At 52.0% G+C, this 21056-nt stretch overlaps 1 protein-coding gene across 5 annotated transcripts in view; it reads left to right on the top strand.

Annotated features, from left to right (window-relative positions):
• Positions 1–21056, top strand: part of KLHL29 (kelch like family member 29) — a 311682-nt gene that overhangs the window by 126267 nt on the left and 164359 nt on the right. Inside the window, exon 1 of one of the 5 annotated variants that reach the window (XM_082427454.1) lies at positions 2814–5272. The exons of 3 other annotated variants lie outside the window; for them this stretch is intronic. In XM_082427454.1, coding sequence (XP_082283580.1) covers positions 5198–5272 — 75 coding nt within the window. In that variant the 5' untranslated portion in view covers positions 2814–5197. One more of the 5 variants, XM_082427455.1, reaches the window with a different exon arrangement.

The following is a 21056-nucleotide window of genomic DNA, read 5'->3' as shown; positions in this document are numbered from 1 at the left end:
TGGAGCTGAAACTCTAAGGGCAGGTCAGGAAGCAGTCAAAGTGCCCTATCCCCGCTGAGCTCCCAGAGCAATGTTTTCTTTTAATTAGTGACTCCTGGGCGCAGGGAAAGGCCTGGTCTGTGAGCCTAGCGAGGGACACCGCCGCCAGGCAGCGTGTGGACAGCAAGCTCGTCTCAGAGGTCCTGCACACAGCGCCCTGGATGCACTTGCAGGGCCCAGGGTTGTTTCGAGGCTCCATGGCCGCCTGTGCTCAGAGCCTGTGGGAGGAGCTGCAGTCGCCAGGCCCGGGGTTGGGCGGGGGAGGCTGGGGGGTGTGCCTCTTCCCCCGGGTCAGCAGACCTTGTGTACTGCTCCTCCTCTGCTGTCAGGCCTGGTCCATCCACTCCAGCCCAGCCCTCCATCCAGGACAGCCAGCTCCTGCTCTCACATCCTCAGTCTTTGAGATCCCCAGGGCCCCTGACCCCTGACCGCTCCCCCCTCCTTCCCCCCCCCTTCTCCTCCTCCTTCCCCGCCCAACCCAGGGCATTCCCACCTGCTAGCTTAGCCCCAGAATACGCCTTCTGTGGTTTCTGTTAACTCCCTGATGGCCAGTGTGCCATGGCCTCTGGACAGCTGCTCAGCACCAGGCCGGCCCCATGACAGAACCAGGGTGTCACCCAGCCTGAGGGCTGTCAGCAGAGGGGGTGTCAGCATAATCCACCTCTCAGGATCGCCCACCTGGGACAGTAGCCAGGTAAGGGAGACACAGGAAGAGCAGGGTAGAGCTGAAGGCCTCTGCATCTCATTGAAGGGGATCAGCGGCCACTCCAGGGGAGGGTGAAGCCCTCGGTCAAACGCATGCCAGCCCAGGCAGGGCCAAATCCCCCTGGAAATGGGGCACTGGGTGGGGATGTCCACTGTGGTAATCTTCTCAAGCCTGTCCTCTGCAGTTCCCTGGGATCCCGGGCAAATGCCTGTGCCTCCCAAGACCTCAGTTTCCTAATCTGTGCAATGGGAGGGCTAGAGGGAGAAGAGGGTGCCGGACCCTTTCAGTCTGCCCTTCTCTGATTCACTGAACACTTAAAACCAAAACAAAGCCTTGGATGTGGTTGATGGGAAGAGGGAGGACAAAGCACGCCTGTTTGCTTGTGCTGGAATCCAAGGAGTGCGCTCACTGGCATACCCCCCACCCCTTACTGGAGGTCAAGGCCAGGCCACTACCCTGACTCCTATTTCCCGGTCCCGAGACCGTGAGACCGCCAGAATGCCCGGGGAAAGGGTAGATGCTGGTCATTAATTACACAAGTCTTTTCTTTCAGGGAGCTATTTACATACCTCTACTCTTTAGGGGGAAACAAGCTTCTGTATTATAGCATATAAACGTTTTCCCATGCTTTAAGGTCACTTTTTCACACACTTTTTCCTTAAGACAACACGAATCCTCATTATAGATATTACTGTATTTTAGCGAAAGGAACCATACCCATAGCAATGAGATCCCCAAATAAAGTTCAGTTCATTTTCATCTCTCTTTCTTCCCCGAATATTATTGCTGGAAATGTTACATTATCATAAACCAGAGTTCAGGCTGCATATAGGGTTTTCACAATTGTCGTTTCTCTCTGGATACAAATTCTGATTCCTGCCCGCATTTTACAAAGACCCCTCTCCCTCACGCCAGCATTTTCTTTGTAGGTATGTTTCTTCTCTGGACACACAATTCAGGGATGAGAATTAGGAGGGTTTATGACGGAGGGTTCCTGTGCCCTCCGTCCTCTTCCCTGCCGGCCATCTGGGGCAAGGAGCCTGGGGTGGGGGTGTGTAGGGGCGGTAGTGGGGGAGGTGGCTGATGCAGGCGGCTCCCCCAGACGACCCTCCTTTTGGCAATCCAGAGGGACCCCTGGAGAAGGCTGTGGTCCCAAGGCCTCCTGGCTGGCCCTACCTGCAGGAGGAAGGGAAGGGGCTCTTATAGGGCAGCCTTGGAGGTGAGAGGTGGGTGTGTTGGAAGTTTCCAGGTGGACTTGCTTCCCCTCAGGCAGGACTGACACTCAGACTTCTCGGGGGGGTTTCAGGGTCAGGCCTTCTCCCTGGTGCACTGAAGCTGTCCGTGCCGCCTGCCCTTGTGGCCCGTTTGCTGGCATCGGGGCCAGCTGGGCAGTCGGCTCAGGCCCAGCGGTTGCTCCTCTCTCCCTCCGCCTCTTCCCTGGCGCTTGCAAATGCTTCCCCCCGTGGACTTTCTGCGAAGCCCATGCTTCCTCCCTGTGCTGTGTAGGGCTTGAGAAAGAAACTGGCTTTGGACTCAGATAAACCTGTATTTGAATCCCACTGACAAGCTATGTAACCCGAGGAACATGTCCTCACTCCTGTGTAAGATCCTTCATCTGTAAAATGGAGTTTTGTAAGAGGTACAGCCCAGCTGGGAGAATGGAATCAAGTAACCCGTCACACACCTTATCCAGGGCCTGGCGCCCATAGGTGTTCTGTAGGTGATGGGGCGGAAGCAGCGGGGGCGGGGCCTGCCTTCATGCCCACCCACGCTCCCTCCCGCTCTCCTCTGGGTCTTCTCCCTGCCACTTTTACCCCTAGTAAAGCCCTCACTTTCTTTTATCTTAACCATGTTGGGTAAATCCTTCCAAAGGGATGGCTCACAAGCTCCCCTCTCCTGCAGCATGTTGGATGTCAGGGCACGTTCTCTGCGTGCCCCAGGCGCTGTCCCCTAAGCACCTGACAGTAGCCGCCTCCCCACAGCTGAGAGTGGGAGCTCCCTGCGTCCCCATTGCCTGGGAGGAAGCAGAGGCTCCAAGAGTTTGAGCCAAGTGCTCAAGGACACGCAGATGATAGATGTCAGAGCCAGGACATAAGGCTCTGTTGGATTCCAAAGCCTGCCGCCTTAAGAGTATCGTTTATTATGCAGTGATGCCATGATGCTGCAGGGTCCGGACCCGTGGAGGCAGTTAGGAGGTTTGTCCCTGAACTAAATGACTCAAGGCTGCTGTGCTTGCTGAGGCTGTGCCCCTGCTCACCACAGTCTTTCTGCCTCTCCTCTTTCTCAGCCTTTAAACTTGCTCTGGTCCTTGTCTTGCCTGAGGCAATAGCACCCGCTCACCTGCTGTGGATCTGCTTGTTAGAATTATGTGCAAAGGAAGCATTCATAGGCTACAAACAAGGATGCTGGGACTTGCCCGTGAACAAGGAGCTTCTGCAATACGATGCCATCTGGTTTGCTTGTTTCAAGGCTCTGATTGCTTCTTGACTTGTGGCTATGTTTAGGATAAAGGAAGGATGGCTCTTCCTGATTCTGGGCAGACTGGAGAACTTTCACCTTTTTGAAATCTGATCAGAAAAAAAAATAAAAATGCTTTTTTGCAGGGTTGGATAGTCATCCAAGTGGGTGGGACGGGAAGGTGAGGCAAGCCTTTCAGGTTTCCCTACAGAGTGGGCTGGTTGCCCCCCAGGGGATCCAAGGTCCTGAGGTGCAAGAGGAGGAACCGAGGCTCAGGCCCTGGGAAGGGGGTTTGGTCTCCTCTAACCCCAGCCCTAAGTCCGGACCCCCCGCTTCTATTCCTGACTCCAGTGTTAGCTCTCTCTAGGTGGTGCCAAGGCATCTACCATCTCTAAGGACCAGGCTGCACATCTGTGAAATGGGTGTGCTGCTGTGCCTGCACCACCCCACAGAGGCAGCAAATGCCACGTCGGTGTGAGGACTTGTGGTACGGCCTTGACTTTGCCATCGCCCTGATTGCAGCCCTCAAAGAGCTGATCGCATGGCAGGTGTTAGAAATGTCTCTGCAGAGTGTTAGAACCTGTGCACCTGCCCCTCGGGGGTGGTTACGGACACTTGGTGGGGAAGGGGGATGGTTTCCCAAGCCTGGGGCAGGAGAGGGAGGGCAGAGGCACTTCGAGCTGCCTGGCATTCTAACTTCCACTGGTTCCCTCCCCAGCCCCAATTTGCATTTCGTTCAGTAAACTCCAAACTGGAAAAGCTTGCCACCTGGATCCGGTGGGTAACAGCACAGCGCATCTGGGGCAGGGCCGGGGCCAGAGAACCCGCATTCCGCTGGGAGAGCAAAAGGGATGCATATAGTTGTTCTCCAGAGTGAGTTTTCGAATCCCTCCTATGATCCTTCTTCCATTCTAAAGCAGAGGACATAAATGCTAAACTGTGGTTCTTGCCAGGGCTGATAAGGAAAACCAGTGAATACAGGAGTCTCATTAAGAAAATCCTAAAATTTTAGTCTTATCACTGCTGCAACATAATACAGTAAGTATGTTCATTCCAACCTCCCTCAGCCCCCCTGCCCCCTGAAATCCCTCTCAGCGAAGGCTGCAGAATGAAATGCCCTGCCCATTACAGCCTCAAGTCCTGTCTGACTAGGATTTGTCCCCTTGCCTCGCGTGATGGAGTGAGTCTCCAATTTGAGTGGACAGGGCTTTGCCCTCTCACACTTCCGGCTGCCTCTGCAGTAAGCAGTTCAACGAACATTGTCAAAATCCCTACTGTGTGCAGGGTGCGTAGTGAGAGCTGTGAAATGTCAGAGTGTATCTGAGTCCATCTCCTTGCGAGGGCCAATGAGCTGAGCGGGGAGCCCTGATTTATGGGCCAAGCTGCCAGCTGACCTCTTCCCCAGCAAAGACTCCTTTCAACAGGCTTCTCATCCAAGTGATTATTTGCTGTTTGTACCGCTTGGACTTGGCAACGATTCTGCAATTCCTATTAGCAAAGGGGGAACAGGAACTTTGCAGTCAGTACTCATCTCGTGAAGAGGTGATTCGCAGAGGAAGACTTGCCTGGGAGTTTTGCCTGGACACCTTCAGCCCTACTCTGTAATGATTGATAATGAACTTTTTTACTAGCACTCTTCCAAATTCCTTCCCCAGCTGGCATTTCTTTTCTTCCCGGTGACACTTCCGTGAGGTAGGTAGAGCTGCCCCGAGTCTCCGCATTTCACAGAGAAGGAAGCACATGCCAGAGAGGGGAGGTGACTTGTGGCCTGCTCCTCATCCCATGTGCTATGCGAGGGAGTGGCAGCGCCCCCCCCCCCCCAAGCCAAGTGCCCAGCTCTTCATCTGTATCTCTTTCCACTCCACCGAGCCCCAGGCCAGCTGGGAGGGCAGATGACACCACAGTGGCACAGGCGCCAGCCGGGTCCGCCTGGGCTCCCTGCAGAAGCTGGTGCTCAGAGGGGCCGAGGAAGCAGGAGAGGCTGCGCCGCCCTAGATGCGTAAGAGGTGCCGCGGGGCACGGCGGGGCCGCAGCTGCCGAGTCACGGTGATAGACGTTCGCGGCTCACAGGTGGGAGCTCACGGGGCCCTGGTGCCAGGGTGGCCGCGCAGCTGGCAGGTCAGAGGGCCAAGCATCGCATTTCAGCAACATGATCTCGGCCTGGAGAGTGAGGGGAAACGTGGGCCCGCCCGGCGTTTGCGGTCTTCAGCCGGGAGAGGGGCTGGGGGCCGGCAGGGGGCCGGGAAGTGTCGGGAGTCTCTCCGGTTCTGTGCGTTCCATTCCTCTGCTGGCCTTGCCAGCTTTTTCAGAATAAGCGATGCTGTGTGTCCCTCCCAAGACCCAGTAAGAAAACCGTGCTTAAGAGTCAGGAGTATGTGAAGGACTTCGCAAGGAGAGGAGCACCTTAGGAATGAAAATGTTCCAGGAAGATGCAAGCCTCCCAGTCGCCTTGCCTCTCAGCAAAAGAATTAGAACGGCATAGTCCAAGTGTGGGAGGGGCCGGCGGGGACACAATTTATATTCGCTAGAGATCTTACTTGGAAGTGATTTTACTCCCTATAGTTCTTTACTTAAACCTTCTCAGACTGGTTCCCAGCTGGGTGACTTAGTGATCTCCAAAATGTGCTGACATTCGGGCCCCTAAGAATACATACTGTTACTTTCAATGGGTGGGATTTTTTCAATTAATTTTTATTGGAATAGAGTTGATTTACAATGTTGTGTTAGTTTCTGCTGTCCAGCAAAGTGAATCAGTTATACATATGTATGTATCCCCTCTTTTTTAGATGCTTTTTTGTGAGATTTGTTTTTAAAAGGTTTCCCTGAGCCAGCGGAGCGCCCAGGTGCAGCCACAGTGCTGGCCTCAGGGACCGGAGGCCAAATGCACGACGTCAGGTTGCCAGGAGCTAAGTATTCCGTCTAGACACGGAGGAGGGAGGAGAGGACCAGAGGAGACGGGGTCCTGGGAGCTGCAAAAGGCCTGCGCCCAAAAGAAAAGAGCTCTCCCTTTGTTCCACTGCCCACTGCTTGTCCCTGAGCCTGGCCCTACAGAAGGGCAGAGGAGACCTCTGGGGCTTGGCCTGGAGAATTCCTTTCTTCTTTTCTTGCTTCCTCCTACGCCACGTGGCTTCAGACCATGACATTTCTGTTCGATGCTGTCAGTGCCTTGGTTTGAGGAGAATCTCTCTGTACCCGGGTCCCTTGGCCAAGAATAAATGGTGCCCGGAGCCTGCTGGCATCTGCTCCGGCCTGTCTCCCTTCCTCCTCCACATGATCCTCAGACAAGAAACAGTTCCTTCCCCCAGGCAGTGGGGCAGAGCTAAGGGGGAGGCGATGGGCCAGGCCCAGGACCCCCAGTCCCGAGCTTGCGTGTCTGGCTGAGGCTCAGCTTCAGCCTGGCCGGGGAGCGTAAGGTACAACTTGCCTCTCTCCTCTGAAACTTAGTGATCAAATAGCCGCCAGCCCCAGCCCCTGCCCCTACCCAGAGGCGAGCCTGCAGAGCCAGGGCCCACCGGCTATTTTTAGAAAGCTGTCAGGTGTGCAGGACACCCAGTTGCTTTTTCCACCTGTTTGGGGTCATTACAGGGATCCTGTGTCTCTGCCACAGGCCCTGCCTGTTCTGCCATGTGAGTCTCACTGTGACCAGGGCAGCCACTAAGCTCCTTCCCGATTAACCCAGTCGTGTCTCCCGCCTCGCCCGGCCATGGCAAGTGAGTCTTTGGGCCCATAGTCGTTTTGTGGTCGGAAGCATGGACATTGGGCACTAATGCCTGGCCTCCTCTGCTTCCTTGAGAGGGAGTTTTCAAAGGTCAGAATGTAACGTCAGGTCAGGAAGAACCTTGACTCGGGAGCCCATCATGAGGAGTGTGGATCCACTGGGCGGCAGCACAGCGCGTGCCGTCAGGCTGGGGCATGCTGTGTGCACCCTGGGGTTCATTGCCAACAGATGCAGGGAGCTGGGGGCGTTCAGAAGAAGAGCTCAGCCTTGAAGGGTGGGCAAGGTTTGATCAGGGAATACAGGAGGGCAGGTGTGCCAAGCAGAGGAAAACTTGTGCGCCGGATCATCCAAGTTGTGATGGGAACCTCGAGGAGACAGTGAGGCGGGAACAGGGGGCTCTGCAGGGACAGAAGGACAAGAGCCTGGAAAGCCCACGAGGCGGTGCCCGGTGTGAAAAGCCTTGGATACCAGGTGAGGTGTCTGGACGTTTTCTGAGGGATGGAAGCCGCTGGGGGTCAGAGCGGGGAGAGGCAGGGGAGTGCGGCAGGGTGCTGGCTACCTGTGATCCCTGCCACCGGGAGGACGTGGCGTCTTCCCGGTCACAGAGCAGCAGCCGCAGCCGCCTTGGGGCCGCATCTTTGTGGCCCCGCCCTCCACACCCCGTTCACAAGTCCCGAGGCTGCGGTAAGCTGGGGCTGGCTTGGTGGCTCCTAAGAGCCCGATGTTGACGGCTCTTCCCCGCTCTGTCCTCGGTGGCACTCTGTTGGTAGCTTGAAATCGAAGTGGAAATGTGTATCCAACAGAGACTGGCAAACGCTAGGAGTCAGGGTCTAGCTGGTTTGGTTTGTTTGTTTATCCCTCATCGCCATCACAGACGGCTGTTAAACCTTCACCAGCACAGCCCTGGGTGATGGCGAGCCCCTGAAGGGGTTTACGCTGGGGAGTGAGAGTGGGGTCAGCCGCGACCACACTGAACTGGGAGAGAGTATTTGTGGACGTGGGTCGTGCCTCCTTCCCTGTTGAGGAGGCTGGAGGGTGGACGTGGGAGTGGCCCTGGGCCGAGAGAGTTGAGCCGTCTTCACCATCTGTTGGCCGATTCTGAGGACCAAACGTGGTCTAGGAAACCTTTGACCCTCCTCACCCGGAGGAAACTCACACTGCCTTGCCTGAGCAGGCTCTGTCCTGGCCACACTGAACTGCTTTCAGCATCTGAAACGCAGCCTGCTTCTCCTCCGTCCGAACCTGGCACTGAGGGTGCACTCAGTAAACGCACACCTGCCCGTAGCTCTCCTACTACATGCTGGCCAAGCGTGAGAGCCGGGATGGGGGGCTTTTCCAGGTGGGCAGAGGAGCTCGCCGGCAGAGAAAGCATCTGAGCGGGGTTTGCTTTCTTAACAGTGATTCTGGTTAGTCTTCACTACATGGTGAAAGCAGCAGGATTTGTTCAATGCTTCAGAGTCACAAAGCAGTTGGCCCAAAGGATCCTTCCAACAAGCTTGTAAGATGTAAATGTAAAATGTAAAATCCCATTTCAGAGATGAGGAAACTGAGGGCCAACTGGTAGACCCCAAGCCTTGACCCTGACTCCTGGGACCCTCCATCTCGAGCTGGCTCCCTGAACTGGGGGCTTCAGATGGTTTATCCCAAGTGAGCTCAGATGTCAGGAGCAGTCCAGCCTCCCCCAGGAGATCAGATCCAAGGCCTGACCCCAGAGAGAGGTCTGCAGACCCCATCACCACCGTCCCTCGAGGACTTGCCTCTTAAAAATGGGCATTAATGCTGGCAGTGAATACACTGTTGCTTTTTTTGCTCTTTTGGGAAAAGAAAAACCTGGCTTCTTAGAGCTGTTGTATTTTATTTTTCTGTAAAGAGGAAATTAATTTTAGTCTTTCTTTTCGGTTTAAAATGTTGTTCTTTGCTTTTTCTGCCCTACAATTTAAAAGGAAACATTTGTCTGTTGAGAAAAGAAATGATAATTATAGACTAAAAATTGTTTCTATTCTGATTTGAAAAAGTGACAAAAAAATAAAAAAATTCCATCACACAGATGGGCCCTGCTGACGGAGGGTGTTTAACAATGAAGCCCCAGGCTGGCTGGGGGCTCAGAATGGCATTCGAGGTGGATTTGGGCTCCAGCATTGCCTGGGAGAAGGGCTTTTTCTGAGGTTGCTCTCCGTTTCTGATGCTGGGTAGCAGCCCGTGTGGGGTCTGGACACTCTGATCCCCCACGTGGTTCAGCAGTGGGAGGACAGTTTACCTGTGGATTGAATGGTCCCTCTTAGGAGAACTGTGTGCCAAGGCCAGCACTCCCTCTCATGGTCCCTGAGCTTGAGAGCCTCCTAGCCTTATTCCCTTAGCCGAGAGTTTTACAAAACTACAATCTCTCCAACTCCGTTGATCAGTAATGCAGGAAACTGATTAGACTGTGAAATTAAACTAATAATGTCATACCGTTAACCCTCGATCAATGGGGAAAGGGCTCAGAGTGAAGGCTATTTCCTCCATCCATATTGCCCTCTGGATACATGTATTTACTTTTTGGAACAACTCCTAGGCACACATGCATTCCTGGGACCCCTCTCTTTCCCCCAAACCCGGTGTGACCCCCAGTGCAGTGCCCCACTTAAGGGAAGAACAAACTGAGGCTGAGTGATTGACGCTGTGTGGTCACACAGCTAAAGAAAAGATGAGCCTGGCTCTAGAACACTGGTCCAGAACTCTTTGGTTGCCCGAATTGTCTCCAGGGGCTGTTCTGGAATTAGCAACGTCTTTGTCCTTCCCTGGCCTTGCCACTGAGGAGGAGGAGCTAGCATGCCCTTCATGCCCTTCCCATTGGCCCTCCCACGGCTGGTCCTCCGCCGGGACCTGTCAATTCCATCACAGTGGAATGTTGCCAGGGATCAGACCCTCTCTCTAAAAGTGGTGATGGTATTTAATAACTAATTACTCTAATGATCCTGCAGAAATGCTGGAGACCTGTTTTAGGAGAGATGTCAATTAGAGCCATCTGCACGGCGAATAAAGGAACCCTACCCCAGCTGTACTGTTGAAACATGTTAGCGTTTTCCTACCAGCGGCCATATGGTACTTAACGAAAGTGAATTGTTCACACTGCACAACCCGCGCCTCCTGATGAATACCAGCATTTTGTTTTGGAAAATAGTTCTTCAATCGTGTGGAATATTTGTCAATGCAATAAGTAGCAAGTTGGAAGCCGGCAAGCCCTTGAATGCAAAAAGACTTCCCTCACCTCAAGATGCTCTTCCTCCATCCCAGCCCACCCCCTGCCCCCGCCGGCTGCCAAGCCCGGCTCCACCCCAGTCCCGTATCCCATCTGTGCCCAGTCCTCAGCATCTGCTTCCGAATCTGCTCAGGAGAGCCAAGGCCACGCAGGGTTCTGGCACCACCCCACCTTGGCATCTCGATTCGTGTGAAATCAGAAGCAGGATGTCTGAAGCTATGTAGAATGGGAGCACGGAGGCTCCAGCTGGAAGGGCACAAAATATTGGGCAAAAGTCACCCAAGAGTGGAGAAGTAAGTATAGGATGTTTGGGTGTGGCTTCAAAGAAGGGTTAGCTTTCTATTTGCAATCTGTTCCTTTCAGGAGGTACAAAGCTCAGGTTGGTACCTGGATGCTCAGAGAGGTGGAGGAGGATGGTTTCTGGGACTCAGCAGAAGCCGGCCTGAAGCCTCGTGCTTGTCACCAGCACAGGCAGGGCCACCAATCAGTAGTGACCGCAAGTGGTTGCCACCTGGTGGCCACTGCTGGCCTGTGCCCAGAGAGCTGGGACCAGGGTACAGCCACTCTGTGGGTTCTGTTAACTGAGAACAGGCAGGTTTCAGAAGCCGACCAGCGCCAGGACCAGGCCTGTGCTGTGCTCTGATAGTTATGCCCCCACCTCCCACCCCCTGCCAGGCTGTGCTGGGCAAGGGGACCCTCCACTCCCTTGTGGGGCTCTGTGGCCTCCACAAGCTGAAGGTCCTGCTGTCGGGACCGCAGGAGGAAGCTTTTATTGCGGTCAGCTCTGGGACCAACAGGATTTCACTTGCTGGCAACGTCTATTCTGGAATTTTCCCTAGAACCGAAGTCACTTATTAACGCTTAAGAAAAGACAAGACTGACTGCCATTCATGATACAGAGCTGCTGCAAGTCCTGAAATCCAATATGTTCTTCGCAAAACCGTGATCCCTTAAATCTCACTTAGTTCCAATTCAGCAGCAACAGGTCCCTAGTTTCAATAATGATCCTAAGTTCAGCCAAACACATCCCTAAAGGAGACCCTTCAGGGTGAAAAATAGCAGAAATGCGCTCCCATTTGTCTTGACCAGCAGACTTCACCGTTTGCTTTCCATGTCCGTGCCCTGAGTGTTGCCCCATTCTCACTGACACCTGGCCCCGTAACAGACGTGTGTCTGAAAGAACCAAGTCACGGTGACCCCAGGTGGCCACCTCAGCCAGGCGACCAAGGCCTCAGGCAGCCTCGAGCACGCTTGACCATGAAAGGCGCCCAGAGCACCTCAAGTAAGTCACTAGTCTTTCCATGGGCCAATTCCAGAATGACCCTCGCAGACTAGAACCCACTCTGCTGCCTTTCTTCCCACCCCATTTGGGGCCGTGCCTGGCAGTTACCCTAAAGAGTTAAACCTTTCCTCATTTTGGGGTTGGGAGGGAGGGTAGGGGAAGGCTGGGGCCAGTTTGACATATGCTGCCTGGTCTGAACGTGAGTGCTGGGCTCAGTTGCTGAATTTGATGAATTGCATTATAAAATTTAAAAACAAATTTAAAACTCTATTAACTCCCTGTAATGGCCTCCTCTTGGAATACACAGACAGCAACAGATCACTGACAAGGAGAAAAAATACTCTCGTTGGCAATGTGCTTCGCTTGCAGCAGGATGGAGGCTGGTGGGAGCTGGTGAAGCGTGCGGGGACCACACACCCTCTGCCCCGTGCCCGGCTTCCTGCTCCTGGGTCCAGAGCGAGGCCCCTTCGAGTAGACCGTCATGGGATCCACAGGGCCCAGGTTAGACTTTGGCTGGCTCTTATGTCAAAACCTAAACTGTGCTTGCTTTCGAGGCTAAAACACTTCTTTCAAGACTGAGCCATGAGAGTGATGAGCTTACAAGGTGTGGTACAGCCTCAGGGAGGAGAGCCTGTGGTTTGGGGATCAGAATGTGTGTCAGGCAGGAGGAGGTGTGTCCCCAGGGTCACCCACCCCACCCTCTGCACCAGGGGAAGGGGCAGGGCAGGGAGGTTGTTCATTGGTCACTGCGGGCCTCTGCAAATCCGGGAGCATTCGGGGAGAAGGCGGGTACTGGCCTGGCTGCAGGCTACCAACTGCAGAGAGATGGACTTTTGTCGAGAAAGGATGCAGCCCTGCAGCTGTGTGTGCACGTGGGCAGAGAGAAGGAGCTCGGCCAGCAGGGAGGAGCCCCGCGGACCCAGGGGAGAGCTCCCTCCCTGTCTCTGCAACTCAGAGACCCCGAGCTCAGAGAGGAGGACGAGGGGCAGCGTGACCTGGTCTTTGGGGAGCTCAAGAGGCTTTCTGCCAACCGGGTCTCCTCCTTTTGACGGTGGCTCTCGGTCCCTCCGTGCACGTAAAGTGCTTTGGAGATACTTGGGGAGGCTGAGGCGTGGTGTGCACATACGGCAGCCCTGGCTGTCCAGAGGCAGTGAAGAAACCATGTGTGTACGTGTGTAGGTTGAGTGTGTGTGTGCACGTACACGAAGATCTGCGTGTGCACAAGTAAGCTGTGCCTCGTGACCTGGCTGCCCCGGGGCTGCGGGTTTAATGCGGACCGTGCATCCAGGGACCGTGCGTTTCTGGGAGCATCCTTCAAAACAGTTGAGAAATGAGATGCACTTCCGCAGCCTGAGCCTCCCCCACCCTCCGAGGCTGCTGTCGCACCCACTGGGAGGCTACGCTGGGCTTGGGCGCTGAGGAGACTTGCAGCTCCTGCCCGGCAGGACTCAGGACTGGCAGCATTTGGTGTCAGAGAATTCACGAGCCTCTCCTGGGAGCTCAGCTTCGGATACAATGCAAAGAGCTCCAGATCGTGGCCGCAGCTTCTGTGTGGCCTCTCGGGAGCCTTGACCTAGCCCGCGGAGAAAAGCCAGGTAGACCCGGGAGCTCCCGGAAAACTCCCCCCGTGGCAGCTCCAGATGGGGTGGGGCATTTAGGGTAAAGGGAAGAGAAATGACGTTTGTAATACTTTGAGGACCACCCCTCCCCCCCAGCGACTAACAGTATAACAAGAATGGGGGCAACCACAGTAATGAAGAGAACAGAATTTCCTCCTGCCATCACACTCTCTAGAAGGCCCGTTCCTGGACAGCCAGTGCTAGTTACAGGCCAGCTGTGCTTGCAACCTTTGTGAGCCTGCTTTGGGCCATTTTGTATAAATAAGACTGCTCTTAGGAAAAAATAATATTGCTAATTAGCCCCCACTGTTTTAAGTAAATGAGATTTTCCTATGGCATTAAAAAACCCAGAGATATATGTGTGCATAATGCAGAGTTTACAGAGCTCTTTTTGTGACTGTAATATTGCTCCCACCATTTCAATTGAAATTCGAACCAAGTGAGGAACCACCCAAGTCCCCAGTCTTTGGAATGCCCTTCAAAGCAACACTGGTTCCTTTCCTGTTTCCCCTCTGTGCGTGCAGCAGGCAGTGCTTCGGTTTTCGTGTATTTCATGTAACAGTAAACAGCAGAACAACAAGGGCTTTAGAAACATCCAGACCCGGGGTTGAATCCAGGTGCAATGCTTTGTGAACCTGGACAGTCGCTCAGCCACATTGCACCTGATAGAACTTTCCTCGTAAGGTACTCCTCATCATTATTCTTTAATTTTTGTTAAACAAAATCATGAATGTGAAACACTGAGCCCCATGCTTAGCACATAATAATAAATTACATCGTAAATGATAGTTCTTATGTGTCAGTGCCCTTGTTGACACGCAATGTCCTCCCAGGCTGGAATCTTCTTCTCTTTCTTGCCTTCTGTTCAAAAGCTATGCATCCTTGAAAAGGCTAGCCTGCGTGCCCCTGATTCCAAAAAGCCTTCCTCGTTGGCCTCAGCCAGAATACTGGATGCCTTTGTGGCATCCCAAGTTGCAAACTTGTATTCCTGCCCAGATGTCATTCTTTCCATTCTGCTCGGTGTCTCCCCTCCTGCACGTTGGGGCCATTCCTACCCCTGACCTGCCACGGTCACACTCAACCCAGGCAGGGCAAAGAGCGGGTGCTCAGGACCTGCTTGTAGAGCGAATGGGTTTTGAATTGTTGAGTGAAACTGAGGTCCCACAGTCTGCTATGGGCTCCAGTGGTTCAAAATATCCCTTGCCAGACTACTGTGGGTGGCTCTGAACTGCAAAATTAGAAAGGAAAAGAAAGTGCTTTTTGTGGTGACACAGAGCCGAGGACATCCGGGGTTTCACAGCCTAGAACCCCCACACAGGCTTCTTCTAAGTCCCCTAACCCTTTTGATGCTGCAGCAATTTGGCTCTAAAAGAAGCTGCTAACTTGCAGTTTGGCACGAAGGAACTTTCTGGGCTGATGGAGCAGTCTGTATCTTGATTGGGCTGGTGATTGTGCGGATGCAGACATTTGTCAGAGCTTGTCAAACTGTACACTTAACATCTGAGCAGTTACTTTATGGAAATTTTACCTGCATCAAATTAGTTAGTTTTAAAAAAAAATGCAACCCAGCCAGACAGGCCAGGTGGAGGGCCCTGTTCTGGTCTTTGTGCTTTCCCCTCCCACTGTGGGTGAGGTGGCACTGAGACGTGTGGCTAAAGCTAGGATGTTCCAGGATTGCTCTGGGAGGAAAGGGACAGAGGGACAGAGCAGCTTCTGCGTCTGTGGGATTGTCATCCTTTCAGTCCTGAGCTCAGCCTCGGTGCAGGGGTACCTCCCCACCCTCCCCGCTGGACCTCACCCCAGCCTGCCGCTGAAGAACAGCCAAGCTCTAGCTCTCAGCTTTGCAGCCTCGCTCAACCCTGAACTAGAGTCCACCTCTCATCAGACGGGAGAGGAGTTAACATTATTGTAAACCCTGAAGGCCCCTCCAACGGATATTTGCACACCCATGTTTTGTAGCTGTGTTGTTCACAATAGCCAAAAGGTGTAAGCAACCCGAGTGTCCATGGATGGATGAATGGATAAACAAAATGTGGTGTATACACACAGAGGACTAGTATTCAGCCTTTAAAGGGAAGGAACTACTACATCCATGGATATATGCTGCAACATAGATGAACCTTGAAGGCATTATGCTAAATGAAATAAACCAGACCCCAGAGGACAAATATTGCAAGATTCCACTTACAGGAAGGACCTAGAGTAGCTAAGTTCATAGAGACAGGAAGTTACTAGAGGCTGGAGAGAGGGGAGAATGGGGAGTTAAGAGTTTAATGGGTACAGAGTTTTAGCTGGAGTAGGTGAAAAAGTTCTGGAGATGGACAGTGGCGATGGCTACACAACATTGTGAATGTACTTAATGCCATTGAGGTATATGCTTAAAATGGTCAATTTTAGGGACTTCCCTGGTGGTCCAGTGGGTAAGACTCCACGCTCCCAATGCAGGGGACCCGGGTTCCGTCCCTGGTCGGGGAACTAGATCCTGCGTGCGTGTCGCAAATAAGAAGTCTGCATGCTGCAACTAAAAGATCCCGTGTGCCGCAACTAAGACCCAGCGCAGCCTAAATAAATAAATAAATAAAAGTAAAATGTTTTTAAAAATGGTCAATTTTATATCCGGTACAATTAAAAAAAAAAAATCTTTTAAGAAAAAGAACAGCAGCAATCCAAGGCCTACGCCTGCCTTCTGACCCCCATAAATTTTGACATCTCATATTCCAGAGGCGACGCTTGGCTAAGGATTGGGTTTCTACAAAGCAGAAGGAAACAGAGGCCATCTGATGCCTACCCCTTTCTTAAAATCCGAGTGCACGCCCTTTTAGAGTAACAAACGTCCTTCCTGAATGCTGGGGTCCTTTTTGTCGAGACAGACACACTCACACCACTGGATTAACTTGATTTCCTCTTGTTGACTCTCTCAAGCAATGCTTGGCCTCAACCTGACAGCTGAGAGGTGAATTTTCCTCTATCACTCCGGAAACTCCCAGCATTATAATTGGGGTGACCCGGTCCTCAAGACCCGGAGACCCCAAGCTGCAGAAATTAGAGCACACTCTGTGCAAGGAGCCTGGCTGTCAGGGTGGGTTCGTTCTTGGCCTGTAATGCGGAGTGACACTCAGCGCTTGTCACAGCAGGGAGCCGGGCCCTCAAACAGCCACATGGCTGGGGACTTAGAGACAAACTTCGAGTCTCTCCTCCTGCCGGATGATTTAGTGGAAACCAAAACACTCCACATACACACGCACACACACACGCACGCACACCAGGGATGGCGGGAAGGACTGTTCTGAACCTGCCTGGCATCCCCTTTCATCTGTTACGTTCCTGTTCTCTGCAGAGCCTGCATGAGTGTGTGCTGCTCCTACGCCACACTCCAGCGATCACCTTCCTGCCGTCGGCTTCTGCATTTGTTCCGAGTTCCCTGTGGGTGCCGTCCATGGGCACCTGGGGACCCATGGGCAGCCTGCAGCCTCACTGGACACTCTGTGGACCTGGGGGGAGGGGTCTGCCTTCCCCTCTTTGTCCCCACCATCATGCCTCTGTGAAGAGAAGGGCATTTAAAGTCCCTTAGGAAGAAAGAGTAACTTCTCAGTTGGCTCTGAGCTATAGATTCCTGCAGTGGGCAGAAACGTGGACTCCATGATGCTTTAGATGTAACACAGTTGAACACACACGCGCGTGCGCGTGCACACACGCACACACACCCCTATAGCAGATCAAGAGGAGGCATCTGTTTAAGCACTCATGACCAGTATTATGTCAGCTGCATTAGTGCTTGGAACACAGAGTTGTTTTTTGTTTTGTTTTGTTTTTTAAATGTTTGCTATTTTTTTTTTTTTTTTTTTTTTTTTGCTGTGTTGGGTCTTCGTTTCTGTGCGAGGGCTTTCTCTAGTTGCGGCGAGCGGGGGCCACTCTTCATCACGATGCGCGGGCCTCTCACTGTCGCGGCCTCTCTTGTTGCGGAGCACGGGCTCCAGACGCGCAGGCTCAGTAGTTGTGGCTCACGGGCCCAGTTGCTCCGCGGCATGTGGGATCTTCCCAGACCAGGGCTCGAGCCCGTGTCCCCTGCATTGGCAGGCAGATTCTCAACCACTGCGCCACCAGGGAAGCCCCAGAGTTGTTTTAACCATAAAATATAACAGGATTCATTTGTTGGCAGAATTTAGAGCACAGAACTACAGGGACTAAGGAAGGGAAGCAGGACGCCCCATCTGGGTATTTGGGAAGGGACGGTCCATCGCCTCTTTGCTGGGATTCTAGGCATTTAGGGCTTGGCTACCTCCAAGAAGCTGCATGTTGAAGGGGAGCTGGAGAGGAAGATCTCAGGCCAGCCCAGCACCTTCCTACGCTCCTGATCAGGGTGGAAGGGCCCAATTCTTTTTTTTTTTTTTTCTTGGCTATGCCACATGGCATGTGGGATCTTAGTTCCCCGACCAGGTATCAAACCCGTGCCCCCTGCATTGGAAGTGCAGAGTCTTAACCACTGAACCACCGGGGACGTCACCAGGGCTGAATTCTAATGGTGCTACTTTGGTTTGGTATTTTGGGCTGCTGGAAGCTTTGGAACGTGTCCAGAGGATGTCAGGATTTATGCCATAGGCTTCATGACAGTAAGAAACACTTCTGAAATCCCATGAGAATTATCCATGAGGAAGAAGGCTGCTCTTGTCTGTAAAGCAAAGTGTCTCTGTTGGCCCCAAGGGTACCTACAGACCTCACTTTGCCAGTTAGAAAACAGGTGCAAGGCTGAGCCCATTGGGCTGGACCCCAGTTAGCATTTGGGAAAACAGAGGCCAGCAAGGAGAAAGGGCTTATGCAAATTCACACCACCAACAAGTGGCAGAACTAAGGCTGGGACCCAGGTTTCTCCTGATTCCTAATACAGTTCTTTGATCACCTAAACGTATTCTGAGCTGGGGAAGGCAGCACTCCCAGTGTGCACCCAGCGCTCCTGAGGATTTGTTAAAATGCAGATTCTGATTCAGTAGGCTGGGGTGAGGATTCTGCATTTCTAACATGCTCTCAAGTGATGCGGGCACTGCTGGCCCCAGGACCACACTGGGGGAAACAAAGATGCTTGCGGTCAGCTTCACTGGCAGGGAGGCCAGTAGTTTGGATGCAAAGCTGGAATTCCTAATTCTCCATCATACCTGCTTGGCTCCATTCCTGTTCTGATTTATTATTTTTTACCACAAGGTCTAAAAGCTTTTGGCCTAGACCCCCAACAAGTAGGTTGTGTGTCACCCTTTGTCAGCTCCTTGCTCCCAGATCCTGGTGCTCTCTGGCCTGTAGGAAGCTGGAATCACGTCTAAAAAGTACATTCCAGACACTGGGAGGTGTGTGCCTGTGGCTTTGTGTGAGTAAAGCGTGAAAAATGGTCTCTGGTCGTGGGCAGGGACACTTTGTGAGATATATCACTTTGTGAGTTGCCTGGGCTGCAGCTTGACTCACTCTCCTGTGTAGTGTCTGCCCTCCACATTTATGATGATGTGACAGTGTGTGCCATGGATCTCCATCAGAATAAGAGGTTCTCAGTGGAGATTGTCAGGGCCTCTGCTTTTTCCACCAATTCTCTCTTATCTGGAAACCTCCTACCCAGAGCCTAGATTGAGAAAAGGCCAGAAAGCAGCTCTGAAAGGCTAACAAAACAAGTAGAGATCACCAAGTTTGTGTACCCAAATCTTATTCTTTTTTTTCATCATCCACCCATTGGGTTTTAATTCAGAACTATTCTTAAAAAAACACAAATTGACTATAAGATTGATTACCTAGATTCAAAATTCAAAGCAAATGTTGCAAATTCCCAATCTGGCAAGAGTAAGGAAGAGGGGTTGGAAAGATAACAGAAGCAAGAAATGTTTGCTAGAAGCTAATCGGAGATGAAGCAGCTGCAAAACTCTGGAATTCGACATGAACAGTTAGGAAACACCACAGTCTGGACCAGTCAGTGTGGGGACACTGGGTCCTACGAGGGTCCTTCGGTCCTAAGCATGATACGGTTTAACAGCCCAGTGTCCCTGTTACGTTCAATTCTGTTCAGCCTATTGGGAAGTATGCAGTGTATTTCAGAATATTTTGTCTTTACAATGGCTAAAATATTTTGTTCTTATTCAGGATTTAAAGGACTCGATTTCATTTATCTCAAAAATATGTCTGCATGTAAGAAAAATAAGACTTTCACTAATAATCCTGGTGAATGTGGATGGTGCTATACCACCCTTGTTCTACCTCCTTCTGGTTACATCCCAGATCTCTTTTCCTTTTTGTCTCTTTTTCTGGCCTCTTAATGGCCGTGTTCTCCACAATTCTAGCCTTGCTATATGTTTAATCTTTCTACAATTTGACCGATTACTCCCTAAGCCCTAATGACTCCAAAAGCTTGTGTCTCCAGCCTCCAACTTCGGATTAAACGACTTTCAGCCTGATGTCCTCCCACCTTAGAGTCCACACACCCCAAACCCAAATCCTCACTTCCCTGGCAAACCTCTATCCTCTTCTGCGTTCCTCATTTCAGTGAATGGTCTCACCATCACCCAGTCCTGGGAGTTGGCTTTGGCGTCTTCCCCCTTTGTAACTTCTCACTTCTGTCTCCTCCCTGTCTCCTCTGCCGCAGCTCAGACCCTCATCTATCCCCCTCTGGGCCATTTGCATCCCTGTTTGCAGTTTTCCACCTCCAATCTGTCCCCCTCATATCTGCCCCCAGTCCTTCAGAGGTGCTTCCTCTTCCTCACGCTTTCTCCTCGGAGGCCTTTGTCCACACCCGCACTCTTCAATACAGTAGCCACTAGCCAGATGCACTATTTAAATTAAAGTTAAATAAAATTTAAAATTCAGTTCCTCAATCATATTAGCCAATTTCTGAGTACTCAATAGCCACATGTGGCTAGTGGCTACCATATTGGATAACACAGATTGTAGAATATTTCCATCGTTGCAGAAAATTCTGTTGGACAGTGCTGGTCCACACTGTTCTTTCATTTTTAGCATCTTTCTTTCCCTCTCCTTCTCTCTGAATCCTCCCAAAGAGTCACAAAGAAGTTTCCTTACATCCCAAACCTCGTCTTAAGCAGCACAGTGCCTAGTCCTTCAGAGAATGTATAAGAACACATTAGAACTCCTTTGACCGCAGCAGACAGGCACACAACTCAAACTAATTTAAACAAAAAAGGGAATGTGTCAGCTCTTGTAACTGAAAATTTCAGCAACAGCTCCCGTCATAGCTACACCCAGGAGTTCATGTAATATCAGAACTCTTTTCAGGCTCTAATCTCTGCTTCTCTGTGTGGCTGGCTTCATTCTCTGCTGTGCACACTGCTTCCTCCCCACGCCCGGGGAAGATGGCCAGGAGCTGTTCCAGCTCACAATGTCCATACTGTTCATGATCCCAAGGGAAGAGAGACCCTTGATTTCTGAGTTCACATAACAGATCTAAAATATCTGGGTCTGTTTGGGCCATGGACCCTGAATCAGCAATTATGGCCAGGAGGATAGAATGCACTGATTTGCCTGGCCTGGTCACGTGCTGACCCCAATGGTGGGTCAGAACACCCAAGCCATACTTAATGGGCTCCACATGGAAAATCTTCTATTACACATGAGGACGAGGACTGGATATCAGACAACAACAGATTTCACTACTCAATTCTGCTCAGAACCTTTCTCACCGTCTCCATTTGACAGTCATCTTCCTGATGCCTGGAGAAGCATCTAAACAGGTGCTCAACAAAGAGTTGATACATTAATGGATAGATAAATAAATCAAGGGGTGGTTGGGTGGGTGAGTGAAGGGATGACTGAATGGATGGAAGGATGGATACACACATGCTTAGCTAACACTGTGGAGAAGGCAAGAGGAGAGAACCAGGTCCCAGAACTCAAGGGGCTCACACGCATGCCCAGCAGAAGCACCACTTCCTGGTCTAAGATCCCCTTGAGGATTGGTCCAGCCCTGCCAGACGGGGGCTTCTTGAGAGCATCTGTGCACCCCTCACAGC

The sequence above is a fragment of the Balaenoptera physalus genome (assembly GCF_965194825.1).
Source record: "Balaenoptera physalus genome assembly, chromosome: 15".
Classification (NCBI taxonomy): domain Eukaryota; kingdom Metazoa; phylum Chordata; class Mammalia; order Artiodactyla; family Balaenopteridae; genus Balaenoptera; species Balaenoptera physalus.
The sequence above is the reverse complement of the archived record's forward strand: the minus strand, read 5'-3'. Positions and strand labels throughout refer to the sequence as shown.